Below are 16,898 nucleotides of genomic sequence, written 5' to 3'. Positions count from 1 at the left end.
ATACACCCATACACTCACACACCCATACACTCACACACCCATACACTCACACACTCATACACTCACACACCTATCAGCTCATACAGTCATCAGTGGGCACTGTAAACTGTGGGCACTTAGTTGGCAGCAGGAGGTGAGAGAACTCTGAGGTTGAGGTGGAATGATCTAGGCTAGACCAGGCAGGGCTGTGGGACTACAGTGTAGTGTAGCCAGGACTACAGTCTCAGTGGTGAGTCACTATGTCAGGGTCCTTAGCTGGCTCACGTACTTGGGCTGCTGTTGGAAATTCACATGGTAGACATGACATACACTGTCATTCCCAGCTCACATCTGATGATGCCCAGACAGGAGCACACTCCCTACCCCGTCCCTGACCACCGTGGCTTGTCATACTTCAGCCAAGAGCGTCACTTTCCAACCTAGAAGCAGCTTGTTTGTCGTGGATACGCAGGCACTGTGAAGACAGCAGTGATGTAATGCTTATGACATTAATGGCGCTTATTCCCCACCCCCTTGCAGGACACAGATCTTTTGGCTTCATTTTCTGTGGAAGGCGATAAGCTCATGATCGATGCCAAGCTGGATAAGTAAGAGGCTCTGTGGTGGTGGGCTTCTGCTCCTCAGCACACATCTTCTATACTGAGGCAGCCAGTGTGGCTCGTGCAGGGCCACCAGGCCGGGGTTGATGTCAGCTATGTAGCTGTCGGAGCTGGGTAAATCCAAAAGGCTGCAGAGGTGACAGTGGTCCTGTCTGCTGAGACTGCCATGGGCCAAAGCCAGGAAAAGAGCCAAGAAAACTTCTGTGTCAAGAAGTGCATCAGGGGTCACCACGATGCTGGTGACAATGAGTTGCTAGATTACTCTTAGTCCTTTATCTACATGTTGTGTCCTTAAAGGTCTATGACATCAGGGCCTTCACTCTTTTGTTTTAGAAGTGAGAAACTAGGGCTCAGAGAGGTGGATGTGCTAACTCAAAGCCACCAGAGTGAAGCTAGGAGCCAGGGCTGGTCCAGGTGTCTGACACTCTGAATGGGGAGGCCTGAATCTAGAGTCCAGCAATACCATTCAGATCCAGATGTGATCACTGATTGGCCGTGTGATGCCAGCCAGCTGACTTCTCTGAGCTTCAGTCTTCTCATCTGGCGACAACAGCCTTTACTTCACAAAATCCACGAGAAAGACTGTCATTCATTGGGTGCCTCTGATGCAGACGCTGAAGCTTCTGGAAGTGTCTCTGTTTAATCTTGATCCAATTCTGTAGAAATAAGTGTTGCTATCAACCCCATTTCAAGATTAATGAGATGCTACTTAGGGCTGTCAGTCTACATTTAGTTCAGGATAAATTTTCCTTTTGATGATCCCTGTTTGTGAAGTCCAGCAATGGAAGACATTCATGTGTGGTGCTAGTTGGCTACTCAGGATGGACCAGTGGGTGGGGGAGGGGGTGACCAGCCATGAATAGTGAGAAGAGCAGGCATGGGCACAGAAAGGGCTTCTGGAGAGGAGAGCGGGGCTTTCCACAGTCTGCAGAGTGTCATGGTGTTTGGATAGTGTGTTGGGAGGAGAAGGCTGGGCATGGACCTCAGGATGTTCGGCCTGGAAAGTCTTCACATTGGGAGGCTGCTGCCACTCCAGGTGGAAGCTGAACCTTTTGAGCAGCCACAAATGCTCTCTGCCTCTGGGGAGAGTCTGTGAGTCTGTCAAGGCCAGACTGCGGGGTTCACTGAGACCCTGTTGGTGCAGAGTGTGAACTCACACCCAGGTCTCTCTTCTCAGAGTAGGACAGGAGCAGAACACACAGACTCAGGTTGAATCCTGTTGCCTATCTCTAGCTCTGAGGCTGAGCTGAAAGACAGTGAAGCCTCAGCCTGGGGTCGAGGGATTGCTACGAGGATTAAGGGAGATACAGGCAGTCAGTGTCCACATAGAGCTCTGGCTACGTATCACACGCAGACGTTCCGGCTGCATCATAAGGATCCCTCATCTAGTTCTGGCAGCCATCCCCTCTACGGGAGAGGAAGCTGAGGTGAGGTTCCTAATATCTCACAGCCAGTCTGTGCTAAAGCTGTAATCTCAGGCTTACATCTGTCAGCATGGTGCTTGAAACATTCCTAGTGCTCAGTACAGGAAAATGAACGGAACTATTCAGCTCTGCCAGGAGAGTCTTCCCAGGAATGCTGGTGGAGAGGCTGACAGTTGTTATGAGTTCTGGGCCACTTTGCTCTTAACGGGCCGTATTCTTCCTCCGCAGGACCAGCCTCAACCTCAGAACCTCAAACGTGGGCAACTTTGATGTGAGTATTAGGATTTAGGCGTCTTAATCCTAACTTGAGAGGCCCGTGTCCTCTGGGCCTAGCCGAGCCAGGCAAGGCTGGGGTTCACAGGAGCCTGGCAATGCCTCTGTCGCCCCTTCTCATGGATGGAGGCTGAGGCTGCAGCGCGTGAGAGAAAGGGGTGGGAAGTGAACGCACTGGAACGAAGGGAACGGCTGGAATGGCACTGCTGGTCTTAGCGGATGCCTTGGGACCTCACCCAAGTCCTACTTCTTCAGAAGGAGGAGGCACAAGGGCAACCAGGTGCTAGGGGCCCATGTCTCTTCTTGACGTTGGGGGGCCAGGGCCCATGTGTGACTGACTGTGAGCATTGCCTACTCATGCCGTCTCCATTTTCTCCAACAAAAGGGAACTAGATATGGACTCATTTGTAAATATCGGGCCCTAGTGTGCTGCCTATTAAGAGTTCACAAACCTGAGGTGCTTAGAGTCAAAGACCATTTCTTTTGTTTACTCTTGGTTTCTCCATCTTAGGCTTCGGAAGTGTGCTTACCTCCTCTCTTCCTCCCTCCCTCCCTCCCCCCCCCCCCCCCCCCTCCCCTCCCTCTCTTCTCTCTTCTCTCTCTCTCTCTCTCTGGTTTTGGGCAGACTTGAGTGCGATTTGCGCACACGCTGAGAAAGGCAGGCCCATTCTTCTTGCCACTTATTTGAGCTTCTCCAACCCCAAGCCCTGAAGCAGTGAAGTTGGTACCACCAGCTCAGTTTTAGGTAGAGCGGTCCCCAGCTTCGCAGCTGCCTGGGCAGAGCTCCAACTAGAACAGATGAGGAGGCTCCAGATGGGGAGGCATACCACATCCCATGGTCTCAGTGGATATGCATGGAGTTCCCAGGCACAGCATCAGCTCAAAACTAGCCTTTCCCTCCCTGAATAGCTTCTCTCATATAGTCCTCCCAAACATCTTGTGACTTAGACAGTAAATCCTTCGCCATTTCCAAATAAGAACAGTACACTCAGGGACTTTGCTGACTTACTGTAGGTGATTTTTCATTTATCAGAGACATGGAGGGGGCACTGGGGACTGGGTGCCCACACTTGGCCTGTGCAGAGCCCCATGGTAGGTATTTGCAGACATTGTTCTGATATTCAGTACCACCCCATTTAGTTGTCTACTCCTCTTGGAGGGGGGACCCATAGCGTAGAGAAGTTGAGGACAGTTGTGCATCTAGCCCTCAGCGTCAGTGAGGGACCAGCTCCGGGGCTCAAGATGGCCCAAATCTGTGTATGCTCATGGTCGGTGTGTAAATGGTGTAATGTTAGCACGTGGCCCGAAGTCCTCCTGTTTACTTTCCTTCTGATCTAGATCATGTGACATGTGACTGTGGTCATTATCTGCATAGTTTAGGGAATCTTGAAGAGAAGAAAGACCTGAAACAAATTTAGTGATGGTTAATTTTTGATGTTTTTGTTGTTGTTACAGAGCCTTATAATGTTAGCCCAGACTGCCCTTAAGCTCATGGCAATCTTTCTGCCCCAGCCTACACATAATTCTGTTTTCTAATATTTGCGAAGCATGTTGATTGACTCCCTAGAAGCAGGGTTCATGGGCATAGAGGCCTGACTATGTGACTAGTAGCTGAAGGCCAGGCAGACAGGATCCCCTTCTAATCCCTAGAGTCCTTGCAAGTGGATCCACTGACAAGGTCAGAAAGGTTCAGAGCCTTCCCACAGGCCCCTGGAGGCTGAGTTGGGATGCTCCCAGCCTCCTGGGAGGAGCTAGGTTTTCTTTGCCACTTGCCTCCTAGTCTCCTCCATTGGGTCCTTTTCTTCTCTGTCTGTACGTGAGCAAGTGGATCAAACGTACTGAGGGGCTGTGATCTGGAGCCCTTGGGGTTCTCTCAAGACAGCACTAGGCCTTTACCTTGGACTCCAGGTTCCTCAGGGTCTGTCAGAGCTGGCTGCAGCCCTGCCTGAGCTTTGTTCTTCTTCCTCAGGTGTTCATCTTGGAAATGTTGGTTGAGAAGATCTTTGACCTAGCGTTTATGCCCGCAATGAATGGTAAGAGTGGATGCCCATGCTTCTCTGGGGCATGTGGCTTGGGGACCTAGTGACTACTGGCTTATTGGGTATATTGAGTGTATGTACCCAATAAGGTAGCATTCCCAAGGACTTCTGTAAAAGTAGATTGGCTTAAGTCTGTAAAGGCAAATGCTCTTCAAGATTAAAAATGAATAAGAACTAATTTTAGATTGTCTTGAGACAGGGTCTCATTGTATAGTCCAAGTTTGTGGTCCTCTTGCTTTCTCTGCCTACATGTTGGGATTGTAGGTGTATGCCTCTGTGCCCAGTTTAATATCTTTATCTTTACTTAGCAAGAAACAAATGCGCCCATTTCTGTTGACAGGGTATAGCATTGCTGCCCAGCTCCTGCATATGTTTCATGTTTGGCTGATGGTTATATTATTCTGACTTCTGTCAGGATTGTATGTGTGTACATTTTCAAAACACAGAATAAGTTTTAGAAGATACCATGCAGGGATGGGTCATCTGAACATCCAAACATTTAGCATTTCCTTCTAAACCCTTTCTCTCCATTTCTGGCCCCTCAAGATCACCCCTGACTCTTTAGGTGTCACATCAGTCTAGCGGGGAGAGAGGGAAGTGTCAGGACTTGACACACCAGAGCTGGAGACTCTTGACCTAGCTTGGTACCCTTGAAACAAGTCCTTTTAGTTTTCCCAGATGCAATTTGTTACCTTTAAATGTGAGAGATTTAACTAGATCTATGCTTCCTAAAGTAGGTTCCAAATAATAGTGCCTTAAGAAAAGTGCTCTGTGGCCAAGAGAGACTGGGAAACAGTGTAGTGACCCCTGCAGGGGAGGCTCCAAGCATCCCAGCTGACAAGTCCTGCTGGGGTCCAGAAGGCTACCTTCAGTTAATTCCAAACTCTACCCACTCTTCCCTCTATTTTTCCTTTCCTCTTTCTAGAGCATCAACCAGCAAATCTATTACCCTCTGACTTTGTTTTTAAAGTTTCATTTAATACAACAACAACAACAATAACAACAACAACAATAACAATAATGATGATGTGTGGTCAGTGTATGTGTGAAGTTCTGTGTGCCACAGTGCATGTGTGGAGGTCAGAAGACAACTGTGTGAAGTTGGTTCTCTTCCTTTTTCTTTATATGGGTTCTGGGGATTCAACTCACACACATCTCCAGGCTGGTGCAGTAAGCCCCTTTACCTGCTGAGCCATCCCACCCTCTTCCTTCTTTTTTGATTCTGACATTCTCAAATCAAACAAACACCCACAGCAGTCACATATCAGGGGCCCACGTGTACCATTCTGTCTCTTCACTCAGCAAATATTTCTCCTTGTTTCTGGGACTAGGGACACAGTCTCTAAGGAATTGACATGGGCAAGTGTAACAGGTACAGAAACAGAATTAATGTGTTCTACTTTCTCTGGTGACAGGAGACAGGAGCAGGGCAGGAGTAGCAACTGCCCAGAGTTACCGGCTAAGGTCTACGAAGACTGTAGATGACAAGACTAGGGAATAGCTTCATGGGAGGCTCTGAACCCACAGGAGGGGCTGGGATGTAGCTCACTTGGTAGAGTGCTTTCCTGTATGCATGAAGACCTGGGTTCATGGTGGTGCACGCCTATAGTTTAAGTGCTCCGAGATGGAGGCAGGAGGACCAGAAGTTTAAGGCTATCTTCAGCTACTTAGCAAGTCTGAGGCCAGCCTGGGCGTCTAGTCAGGATCTACCAGGTCAAAAGCTGAGAGGCAGAAAAGACAGCTACAGTCTTGCAGATGTTGGTTGCTTTTGGCCAGGCTGCCACCTCTTGACTTCATGGATTACAACTGACCTGACTTTTTCCACCCTCTTTACAGCTATACTGGGTTCTGGAGTCCCTCTGCCCAAAATCCTCAACATTGACTTTAGCAATGCCGACATTGACGTGTTGGAGGTAAGAAGAGATAAAGGCTGGTTTCCCATTCAGCTCTTGCCATCAACTTGGTCCACTGTGAGAGGAAGTGGTGGTGGGTGGTGGGTGGGGTTTACAGGAGGACAGTGACTTAAGTTGTTCCCTTCAAAGCACAGGACCAGGGCCGAGGAAACAAGGCACAAAGCTGAACACTTATGCTTGTGCTTCCCATTTTCCAGCTGGGAAAGCTGAGACTCTAAGCAGTAACATGTGTGCCAATGAAGTGTGGCATAGTTCACTGAACACCTGCTTTGTGCCGCACGCCTCAACAGGCTGGAAGCGAGTTCAATTCTAGCTCCAACCCAACTCTCCCAGACCAGCAGAGATTCACACTCCTGAAGTAACTGACTCATTATGTACTGATGGCAGGTGCTTTGATTTTCAAATTCAGGGGCTTTCATTTCACTATAAAAGACACTGGGGAAGCATAGTGGAGGTTCTGCCAGAGTATCATTCAGGGAGACATTCAAACTGGAAGTCACCCCATCAGATACCTGCTGGTGTTTATTTGGATCTTTCTAAAAATTCCGCCTTGCTCAAGGTTCTGATGTGGAGGGCACTGGGCTTCAAGAACAAGGACCTCTGCCAGGTTCTGGTTGTGTGGCCTTGGGCAGGTTATATAACTTCTCTGAGTCCCACTTTTCCAATCATAGTCATGAGCCATCGGGTTACTTTTAGAATAAAAAGAGAATCCAAATGGAATACATTTGCACAGCCCTTGGTACGCAGTAGGGCTTCTGGAAGTGCCCGCCTTTACCAGTGCTACCATTATAATGCTGCAGGGGGCGCGTCTTGGGACTCCAAACCCAGAGTTTATCTCCTCAGAACACACTCCCAGAATGGATCAAATCAACCTCTCTTTCACATGGGGAATTTCCCTTAACGAATTCTGGGTATATTTGCACTGCTCTGGGTGTGCAAAGAACACACACACACACGCTAGATCTTGTCAGGGGATCAGTATTCCTTCCACATCTGGAGAGTATTTCAGGGAGGTGGTGGTGAGCTTGGGTGGACAGTGCAGGTCTGGCACCATCCCCAGGAGTGCCTGCCCTGACCCCATCCTTTGAGCATCTACAGGACGGATGCTATCTGAACTTGTTTTCTCATGAGTCAGTGGGGAGTGGCAATTTCCATCTTGTGGTTTGAGGGAGAAATCTCATGAGGCAGCATTTGCTGAATGGCTTTTGTCACCAAAGGACTGGGACACAGAACAGGCCTGGCATAGTTATTGTCCCTGTCATCATTTCACTGTTTGCCAAGCATGGGCCCCATGAGTTCAGTCCCAGACCCAGCCTGGGGCTCAGCATAACTTCCAGCTGACGTTTGGACCCTTTATAATGGTGGCCCTGTAATGGTGGACAGATCACACACTGGAGAAGGACTGAGTGTCAGTGGGGCAGACCACTTACCCAAAGCCACTTTGCTGGAGTTTGCAAGGAAACAATATGCAGTGACCCCAAAAGCTGCCCCTGCATGGGGCTGTCCCCACCCCCACCCCAGGGTTTTGGAACCAGGTAAGAATGGATTTGTCCTTCCTGAACAATGACTCATGACTGTTTTCCTGTCAAATACTTACTACTTCACATAAATGACTTGTCTTTATTTCTCCTTCATATCCCAGTAAGGGAACTGTATTGATTTGTAAATTAAGCTATGTGATTAGAATTTATCCAGAGTGATAAGGGAACAGCACAGTATTGTGCTGATGTATAGACATATATTGGGTTAGTTTAAAGGTAAGGTCAGCTCTGGGCCTGGCCTTGCAGCCCCTAATAATGTTTTTTCTCATTTTAAAAAAAAATCTGAATCTAGCCATTTATTTTATGTTTTTTAAACAACATTTTAAATTTACAGAAATTTTTGAGAAAAAAAAAAAAGCAATACCAGATCACTTGAGATGCCATCTTCCCAGCTTCCCCTCGTCTTGTCATGCTTACACAACTGGAGCCTGCTGGCCAAAGCTGAGCAGTGAGCACCAGTCCACGGCTCCATCAGCTCCCCGAGCGTCCTCTGTCCGGCTCAGGGTCTGCTCTGGGATGTCCCATGTTGCACTGTGTTGTCCTGTCTCCTTCGAGTCCTGCCACCTCATGGAGCCTCACTGTTTCATTGGCTTCATGACTTTGACATTTTCTGTTTGTGTGGGGGGCTTAATCTTAGAGGAAGCTGACGTTGCCTCGTGGTGCAACCAGGATTGTCTCGGCCACTGTCACCTGCCAGGACACAGTGTATCCACTTGGCTTCTCCTGGACAATCTGCCTGGTTGTCACTACCTGGTTCCTGCTAGGCTTCCCAACAGTGAAGCTGCTGTCTGTCCCTCTGACACTCACACATAGCTTGTACAGAAGCTCACAGATGGCTCCATGGCCATCTCACACTCACTCACGTTGGCTCCTGTTAGCAATACTTACCTCTATGTGTTTGCCTGCTGCTATTTTATGCATATGTAATTCCCTTTATGCTTCTTAATCAGAATTCTTACGAAAGAAAGAGCTGTCTCTTACCTGCCATTACTTAAGTGTTACTGAACCATCTGTTAGAGGAGAGACTCAATGGGCATTTTATTCTGGATTACAATCTATGGATTCTTTATTTTAGTTATGTGTCCTGGATTTGGGAAAGCTGTAAACAGGCATACACCCACTCCTCTGACTTGGTTGAAAAGGGAGATGGGAGCAAAAAGGGAATCATCATCACACACTTTGCCCAAAGTCCTCTGCAGGGCAAGATAATGGTCCACAGGCCATCTAACCCCATTCATCCCATAAGATGGCAAGCAAGTGGCCAAGGCTGCACTCAGTGATGTCCACCTGCTCACCCTGTTCTCTGATCTTCCCTGAAGGACCTTCTGGTGCTGAGCACGTGAGTGACAGAGGTAAAGGACATGAGAAGACGTCAACCAGCTTCGGAGAGGATTGTCCTAGACACCATCCTGGTCCCAAGTCTCTTCAGCCTTCCCCGCCCAACCCTCCCACCCTTTCTCCCTCCTGCCTTCAATCTGGGAAAGGATCCAGCCACTCCCCGTTGGCCACCAATGCCATGCTCAGGACAGCCTGGGGACTGAGATCTTGTGCTTTCAATAAAACGTTTCACTTTCCCTGCATTTGGAGTGTTTCCATGAAGGATCCTCCTGGGGCCTAGCATTCCCTTTCCTCCTTTTCTGTTCCTTGGAAATAGGAAGTGGCTAACACACTGAGGGCCTGCGGAGGAGCAGGTGGGGGTGCGGTGGGGATGGTGACTTGGATTTAGTGCCTTCCTTCTGCACTCACCTTGGAGCGTTCCTCTTGACTCAGTTTCCCCACCTCTGCTCAGTGCTCAGGGGAGGCCTGGACCCAGGAACAACAATTTCAAAACCATTGGACATCACATTACTAAAAGATTGTCATTGCCTCCTGATGTCGTTATGATCAGGGTTCCCGACACATTCCCAAACTTCTAGAAACAGCAGAGTGCAATGACCATGTCTTCATAATTAAAAATAACCACACAGTGTTCTACAGCGGCTCTTCTGTGAACAGGCAACCTTGTACACACCACATCAGGAACTCATTGAGAAAGAGAAAAATTTGGAGTTATGTTGTGGATAGCCCTGGTCTTGTATTTTGATGCTAATTCTGCCTTTCCAGGAGGGGCTGCAGAAGAGGAGTGAATCAGTAAGCAGGTGACTTCTTGTGACCTTCTCCCCACCTTAATTTGTGAAACAAAGGCTAGAGCCGGTGGTAGTTGGGCAGTAGAAGGGGAGGTGGAGCAAAAAAAGTTTGGGAGAAGAGGAGGAGGAGGAGGAGGAGGAGGAGGAGGAGGAGGAGGAGGGCAATGAGGAGAGGTGGAAGGGAAAAACCTCAAGTCACAAGGGATCATGGAGTAGTGTAGTGGTAAATCTGCCCAGTCTAGGCTGCAGTTTATATTTGTAATTACTGAGTTATTTGTTCATTGATCCGACCTCTTTGGGTTGGAGATTTGCTGCAGCAGAGTTAGAAAAAGGAAACTCAAGGAGATGGAGGGATGGCTCAGGGGTTAGGCATATATTGCATTTAAAGAGGACCTGAGGTCAGCCCTCAGTGTTCATGCTGAGTAGCTCATAACTACCTGGGACTCCAGCTCCTAGAAGATCTGACACTCTCATCCTTTTCTGGCCTCTATGGGCACCTGAACTCATGTGTACACACCCCAACACACACACACACACACACACACACACACACACACACACACACAGAGAGAGAGAGAGAGAGAGAGAGAGAGAGAGTTATTGTGAAGAGATACCATAACCAAGGCAACTCTTCTAAAAGACAACATTTAACTGGGGCTGGTTTACAGTTTCAGAGGTTCAGTCCATTATCATCATGGCAGGAAGCATGACAGCATGCAGGCAGACATGGTGCTGGAGGAGCTAAAAGTTGTACAATTTGATCCAAAGGAGGTCAGGAGGACTGGAAGGGGAATTCCAAAGAGAAAGATGGAGCTAGCCTCTACCCTACAAATCCTTCAAAGAACATCCTGGAGGAAAGGAACTTCATCACACATGGGAATCTTCTACTCATCTCCCCGTGAGACCCCGGAGGCATGTCTTCACCTTTGGAAAAGGCAGAGTGCACTTCTGTGATCACATGGTCTGCTCTCTAGTGCCCTGAGCCTAGGGCTGAGTACAGCTCTCTCTTCCTCCAAACCTCTCGATTCATGTGGCTTTGGTGGAGGCTGTGAGTAGTGGTTCCTCCAGGGCTGGGATCAACTTTCCAAACCATTCCAAGTTGTCGTCTCAAAACCTACATTTTGTTTAACCTTGTGTAGCCAGTGTTTGTCTTCCAAACCCAATTCTACACGACCCTTAAATGCTTGCATTTCAGCTAGAAGCTTTTCCAAAAGAAGAAAAAAAAAAAACCAAGAAGCAAAAGCGACTCTATTAATACAGTCAAAAATTACTCCCAAATAGTCATGTTCACTGGGGGTATTGAATTAGGCCTGCCAAGAATAATAATTTTATCACTGCAGAAAAAAACAAAAAACAAACAAACAAACAAAACAAAACCCACCAAGCCAGAATCGCAAAGTTATATAACTACCTTATTTTTCAAGGCAGAGTAAGTGTTGCTCAATGCTATTTTACATACAAAAGTGACACAAGAAAACAGTTATAGTAAACCAGCCTACATGTTTGGATAAGCTATAACACACTTACAGTAGACTGGTCAGCTAGTGGTCCCCCAAGGGGTGCCCGAGTAGTACAGACTTCAAATTTTTATGGTTGCACAGATTGCAACAGAAATCCCAAATCTCATTTCTCCACGTTCCTTATATCCAACCCTTTTCTGCTTTCCTGTGACACAGTAGATAGTCAACAGAACTCCAGATTTGCCCACAAGGCCTGTTGCCCAAGTGGCTGTCACTCAAGTGGTTAAAGAGCCCAGGTAGCTCAAAAGAGCTCAGAAAAGCAAGACTAGTCACACAGATGACAGATGGCACAAAAATGATGTTTGGAAAGGACACAAACAGCTCAAAGGAGTCTCCTCAGTGAGAAGAAAAAAGAAGGAGCAAGCTGTACCAGTCAGGGGGACCCAGCAAGGGTCAGACTTCAGGGCCAGGGGAATCCAAACATTCATGTTTTCTGGTTTACTGAATTAAGATAGAAGGCAGCCAGTGACAGTTGAAGCTGAAAGATAGGAAATGGTCCCAGGATAAAGTGATTACAACAGCTTTATAGGCCGATTAACTTTTCCTCTGTATCTGGGGTTGACTTGCTGCAATAGGCTTCACACTTGAAAGGTGTCTTTTCTTTTAGTTGGCATGTCAATTGTTACCAGAGATCTTAGGGTCAGCATCTGAAAGATACAAGAATGAGGGAGTTATAGAGGCTTACACCAAGGTTCCAGAAAGCAACTGGGGCCAGGTAATGTATGGCTAGGTTGTATTCCCCACATGTATGTGGGCTTCCCTGCAAAAGCTATGGCCAACAAAGAAACAATCTGCAAGAGACACGAGGGAGATCTGGCTCATGATGACTTAGTTATCTGGCCTGCTCCAAACATCCAGAGTCTGCCATGAGGCAGTTTATTTTGTCCACATTTAAGATCTGAACAATTTTGGAAAAAAGTTTGACAATTAATGACAATTAACTCTTATGTACAACAAAGCTGAAGTGATGTTTACATTGAAACTCTTCATAAAGTCTATCACGGTCTCTTATCCCTGTGCTAGTGCAGGGCTGGGAACACTGGCATTCAGACTCTGAACAAAGGACTGAGAGTGAGCCTTGGTGGTGTCTAAGAAGATCAGAAGTCCCTTCCAGTGTGTTTTCAAACCCAGAGGAGCATTGTGATTATGGCTGCTGTTGGTCTGTGTTTGAGAGACTGGTTCTGATAACAGCCTATCATGTGCTTCTTGGGTGAAGATCCTGGAACGGCCAGAGTGTTGAGCAACTCTGCTCAGAGAAACTCTCGTGGCTCCCACTTGGCAACATTCTGCACAGAAAGACTTTTTTTTTTTTGAGAACATTTATACCACTAACAATGACAGAGTCAGGCCTCTGATTGGTGCTGAGGTCCCACTTTGTCTGCCAGTTAGTAAATTATTTCACAGATAAAGGAATGAATGGGGAGAGAGCTCCCTCTGATTCCTTTGTGATTAATTACTATAAAATTGTATTTATAAATTATATGTGCTTCTAATGATAGCAATAACAATCTGAAAGATTGTGGTGTTTTCACATTTTCAGATTTTGTGGATTTTGTGTGTGAGGAGGGTATGTGTGTATAGAAGCCCGTGTGCCACAGCACTCACGTGGGGGTCAGAGAACAACATACAGAACTGGCTCTCTTCTTCTGCTATGTGGGTTCTGGGGATTGAACTCATAGAGCAAGGCTTGGTGGCAAGCATGCTTACCCACTGAGCCCTCTCACTGGCCCAAAGACACTTTAGATATTGAATATATTAAGTAAAAAGGAGATTAAGAAAAATTTAATCAAGATATGTAACTCCCCCTCTCCACATTTCCTCCTTGTGTTTTCCTTCTTTGATTCTTTCCTTCCCAGACTCTTCCTTTGTAGCTCAGGCTGACTTCAAATTCCCAGTTCTCCTGTCACCTCCAGGGTGCTGGGGTTCAGGAGTGTCTCCATGCTTGTCTCAAGAGGCATGCATATAATAATAATAATAATACACACATACATGTTATTCATATAGACAGACATGTGTGTTTATGTATATGTTTATATGTGTATGCATGTGTATGTATATCTGTAATTTCTCTCTCCCACTCCCTACTCCACAAGACATGTATTTTTGGTACAGGAAAGTCCTTGCATGTCTGACCCCATCCTCCTCACGGTTCATTCCTCTAACACAGAAGGAGCATTACCCATCCCAGGACCTTTGCACAGGTTGGACCTTTGCACAGGTTGGACCTTTGCACAGGTTGGATTGCTCACCCTCCCTCTACAGAGATTATGTTGCTCCTTTGTCTCCTGAAGTTGTCGGTCACTTTCTAAGTGATGGCTTCTCTGACTTCTGTATCTCAAGCATCTCTCTCTTCCCCCAACTCTTTCAAACCTTCGTGTTCTCTTTTCTCCACTTAGCACCAGACACGAGTGGCATATATTTATTTTGTTTATAATTAAGCCAGAATACCAGCTTTATGAAATCAGTTTTTAAAATCAGTTTAGTTCACCGGTGTCCCCAGCACCATGCCTGGCTTTTTCAACTGTAATGAAATGAACTGAAAAGTGAATAAAGGAAGAACAAGGAGTGAGCTAGCCCAGCAACAAGCTTTTGTGGACAAACGTACATTACTAGGGCTGGAAGTCTGTAGGAAGCTAGAAAGGCAAAGCAATTTCAAGGAGACAGGAGAGCTGCAGCCTTTCTGACTTCAAAGGGTGTACCCACATGTTTCAGTTGGATGCTGGTGATGATGGACCTATTAGGGTGTCCAGGCTCCACTGGACACATTTGTAAATGAAAACCAACCCGGAAGTCATGGTCCTGTGATACCTTTGTCTACAATCCTCCAAAACGATTAAAGCTCTCTACTGATGCTGCAGCGTTTGAGATGACAGTGTAAATAGGTAAGCATCAGGCACTACAGCCAGAATGGCTGCCACAAATAAGATGGGACTGCTCAGGGCTGGCCATCAAGACTTTAGTATAAGATGGCAGACCTTGGGAAACTGCCTTAGCAGAATCTACTACACTGGTCACTCACAACCCATGATCCAAGTGCACTGTGCACACATGGTACCAATGGGAGATACTGGGTGCATCCGCAGCAGACTTAATAACTTAATAATGGAGTATTATATGACAAGGAAAATGAACAAACCATGGCTGTATACACAGCATGGATAAACCTTGCAAACACAAAGTGGAATGAAAGAAACTACCCCAAAGGGCACATGCTGTACCTTTCACCCATGGGACACAACAGGGCAAGAGAAATGGACCTATGCGTCCATAGTATGAGATGTCTGAGCAGGAGTTATCCTTAGGGATGGTGATAGGCTGGGAGGGGCTCAAGTAAGACTTCTTCGGGGCTGGGGGTAGGGAAGATTGATCATGTTCTTGTCCTTGTTTGGATTTTAGTTCCAAGAGGAATTGGCCCGCCAGGGTTGTCATAAGCAAGCATCATGGTCTGGTGGCTACATACTAGAAGTGCATTTTCCTCTTCTTCTGGAATTGGAAGTCTGAGCTCAAGAAGTGGTTGACTCACTTCAAGCCCACCCTCCATGGATTGCTAATGGTCATCTTTCCTCTGAGTTGTCCCTCTCTATATATTGTAATATTGCCCATCGTGTGTGTGTGTGTCTGTGTCTGTGTCTGTGTGTGAGTGTGTGTGTGTCTGTCTGTCTTCTGGTTGACGAAGGTAGGATGGAAACTCAGGCAGAGACACAAAGCACAGGCAGTGCTCCAGTGTGCAGCTCTCAGGAGGCCTCACATAGCAGGGCCTGCCTCCTTAGCTCTGCCCATGCTCAGCCTCCACTAAGCAAGACTCGTGATGTCCAGGCCCTCAGGCCTGGTGCCACCCTCTCTGGTGGAGATGTTTTTCTTCCTCTTGCACAATAGGTGGTGAGATAGGTCCCTGGAGACACAGAGGTCTGCCAGCCATGCCCAGCCAGCCATGCCTGGTCATATACCCCATGGAATACCTTGTGACTGGTTACAGTGTCCTCAGTAATCTGAAGGTTTGGGACTAGAGTGTCTGGAAGAGACAAATAGTTCAAATTGCCGTCTTACAGTGCACACCTCGACACCCTGTCCAGTGAAGTGGTCAGTGCCCAAGGGAATTTGAGAATTCCTGATAAGAAGAAGCACAGTTAGGGTCCTACAGCTGGGTCCCGATAGAGCAGGATCTTCCCTGAAATGCTCAGTGTGAATCAGGTTCACTCTGGGTGCACTGAGGCTCCTTCATGCCCTTGGAGGAGGAGAACTGAGTGCAGCATTTCTAGAAAGGTCCTGGAATTGAGCCAGATCCAGTATTCCTTCAAGAATAATACAGGTTCTAGGACTGTAACAGGGCCCAGACCTTAGTAGGCCCTGAGATCTTAGTGTAACTGACTTCATGATAGAAGTGGCATTCTGCCTGTAACACTCAGCATGCAGGCAGCACCTCCTGCCATAACTAAAACAAAGACCTAATCCATCAAAATTCATACTTCTAGGAAAGTCTCTAAATGCACTAACCTTGCTTTTTGGCTTCTGTAGTTCTGCTTGTGGCTAACTGTTCTTGTTAACTCAAATGCACTAACTTAGAACTTAGTTTTTGTGCTTAAGAGTTCATTCTGGGAAAGACTTAGGCTACTCTGGGATCCCCAGTACCCAGTGTAGTCACAGACCTGCTAATATAGACTTTCCATTGGCTTAAACCCACATCCAAGCAGTCTTCTCTGGTGAATACCCCACAATGGAAACATTCTTAGGTTCCTAGAATCCCCATAAGACTAGCAGGAGCTGTCGTACTCTTCCACTTTCTCACAGAAGCAATGGTGTGTCCCTCTGACACTCAGCTCTGTCCCCATCACACCCAAGAGGAAAAGAAAGACAAACCAGATCAAGATTCTTTAAGAATTCATGTATCCTCTCAAGGATGTGTGAGCAGAGTTCTGAGGTAATTTCAGGATGTCTCTTAGGAACAGTCAGATCCTCACAGGAGGAGACAGTTTCCTCCATGACAGAAATTCTTCTCCTATCATAGAGACTCTCAAGAGCTCATGTGACAATTGAGACTGATTGCCTGGGTGGCTAGGGTACTCTGGGGAGTCAGGCCAAGCTGAAAACTCTTTCTGATGCTTTGCAGATGTTCAAACAGAACAGAGACATTGGTACTTTCACCCCCAATCACACACACAGACACACAGGCATTGACACACCTATGAACACACAGACACATTTAAGCCAGCCTGGATTTCTGCAATTTCAGGAAGTCACTGATATGTATGACCTATGGTCTCATTCTCCTCAGGTCCCCAGGGCACAGCCCTGCCTGCCTCACCTCTGTTCTGTATTATCAGAAGTGGCCCATCTTCCAACAGTCTACTCAGGTCTCTGGTACATTGGCCCAGCCCCCTTTCCTGACCAGTCCCTTGGACTGGGTTACCTACTATTTAAGCGTTCTTCCCCCTGCCTTCACTGTGGAGGCAGGTGCAAGAGACC

General features: G+C 47.2%; 1 protein-coding gene across 1 annotated transcript in view; it reads left to right on the top strand.

Annotated features, from left to right (window-relative positions):
- Positions 1–9,158, top strand: part of Bpifb4 (BPI fold containing family B member 4) — a 23,041-nt gene extending 13,883 nt beyond the window's left edge. Inside the window, 5 exon segments of the mRNA XM_028775335.1 lie at positions 520–587; positions 2,252–2,294; positions 4,266–4,329; positions 6,172–6,248; positions 9,109–9,158. Of these exon segments, the coding sequence (XP_028631168.1) occupies positions 520–587; positions 2,252–2,294; positions 4,266–4,329; positions 6,172–6,248; positions 9,109–9,132 (276 nt within the window). The 3' untranslated portion in view covers positions 9,133–9,158.
- The last annotated feature ends 7,740 nt before the right edge of the window (positions 9,159–16,898 follow it).

This window comes from Grammomys surdaster, unplaced genomic scaffold, assembly GCF_004785775.1.
Source record: "Grammomys surdaster isolate TR1022 unplaced genomic scaffold, NIH_TR_1.0 254, whole genome shotgun sequence".
Taxonomy (NCBI): Eukaryota; Metazoa; Chordata; class Mammalia; order Rodentia; family Muridae; genus Grammomys; species Grammomys surdaster.
This window is presented reverse-complemented; position numbering and strand designations above follow the sequence as displayed.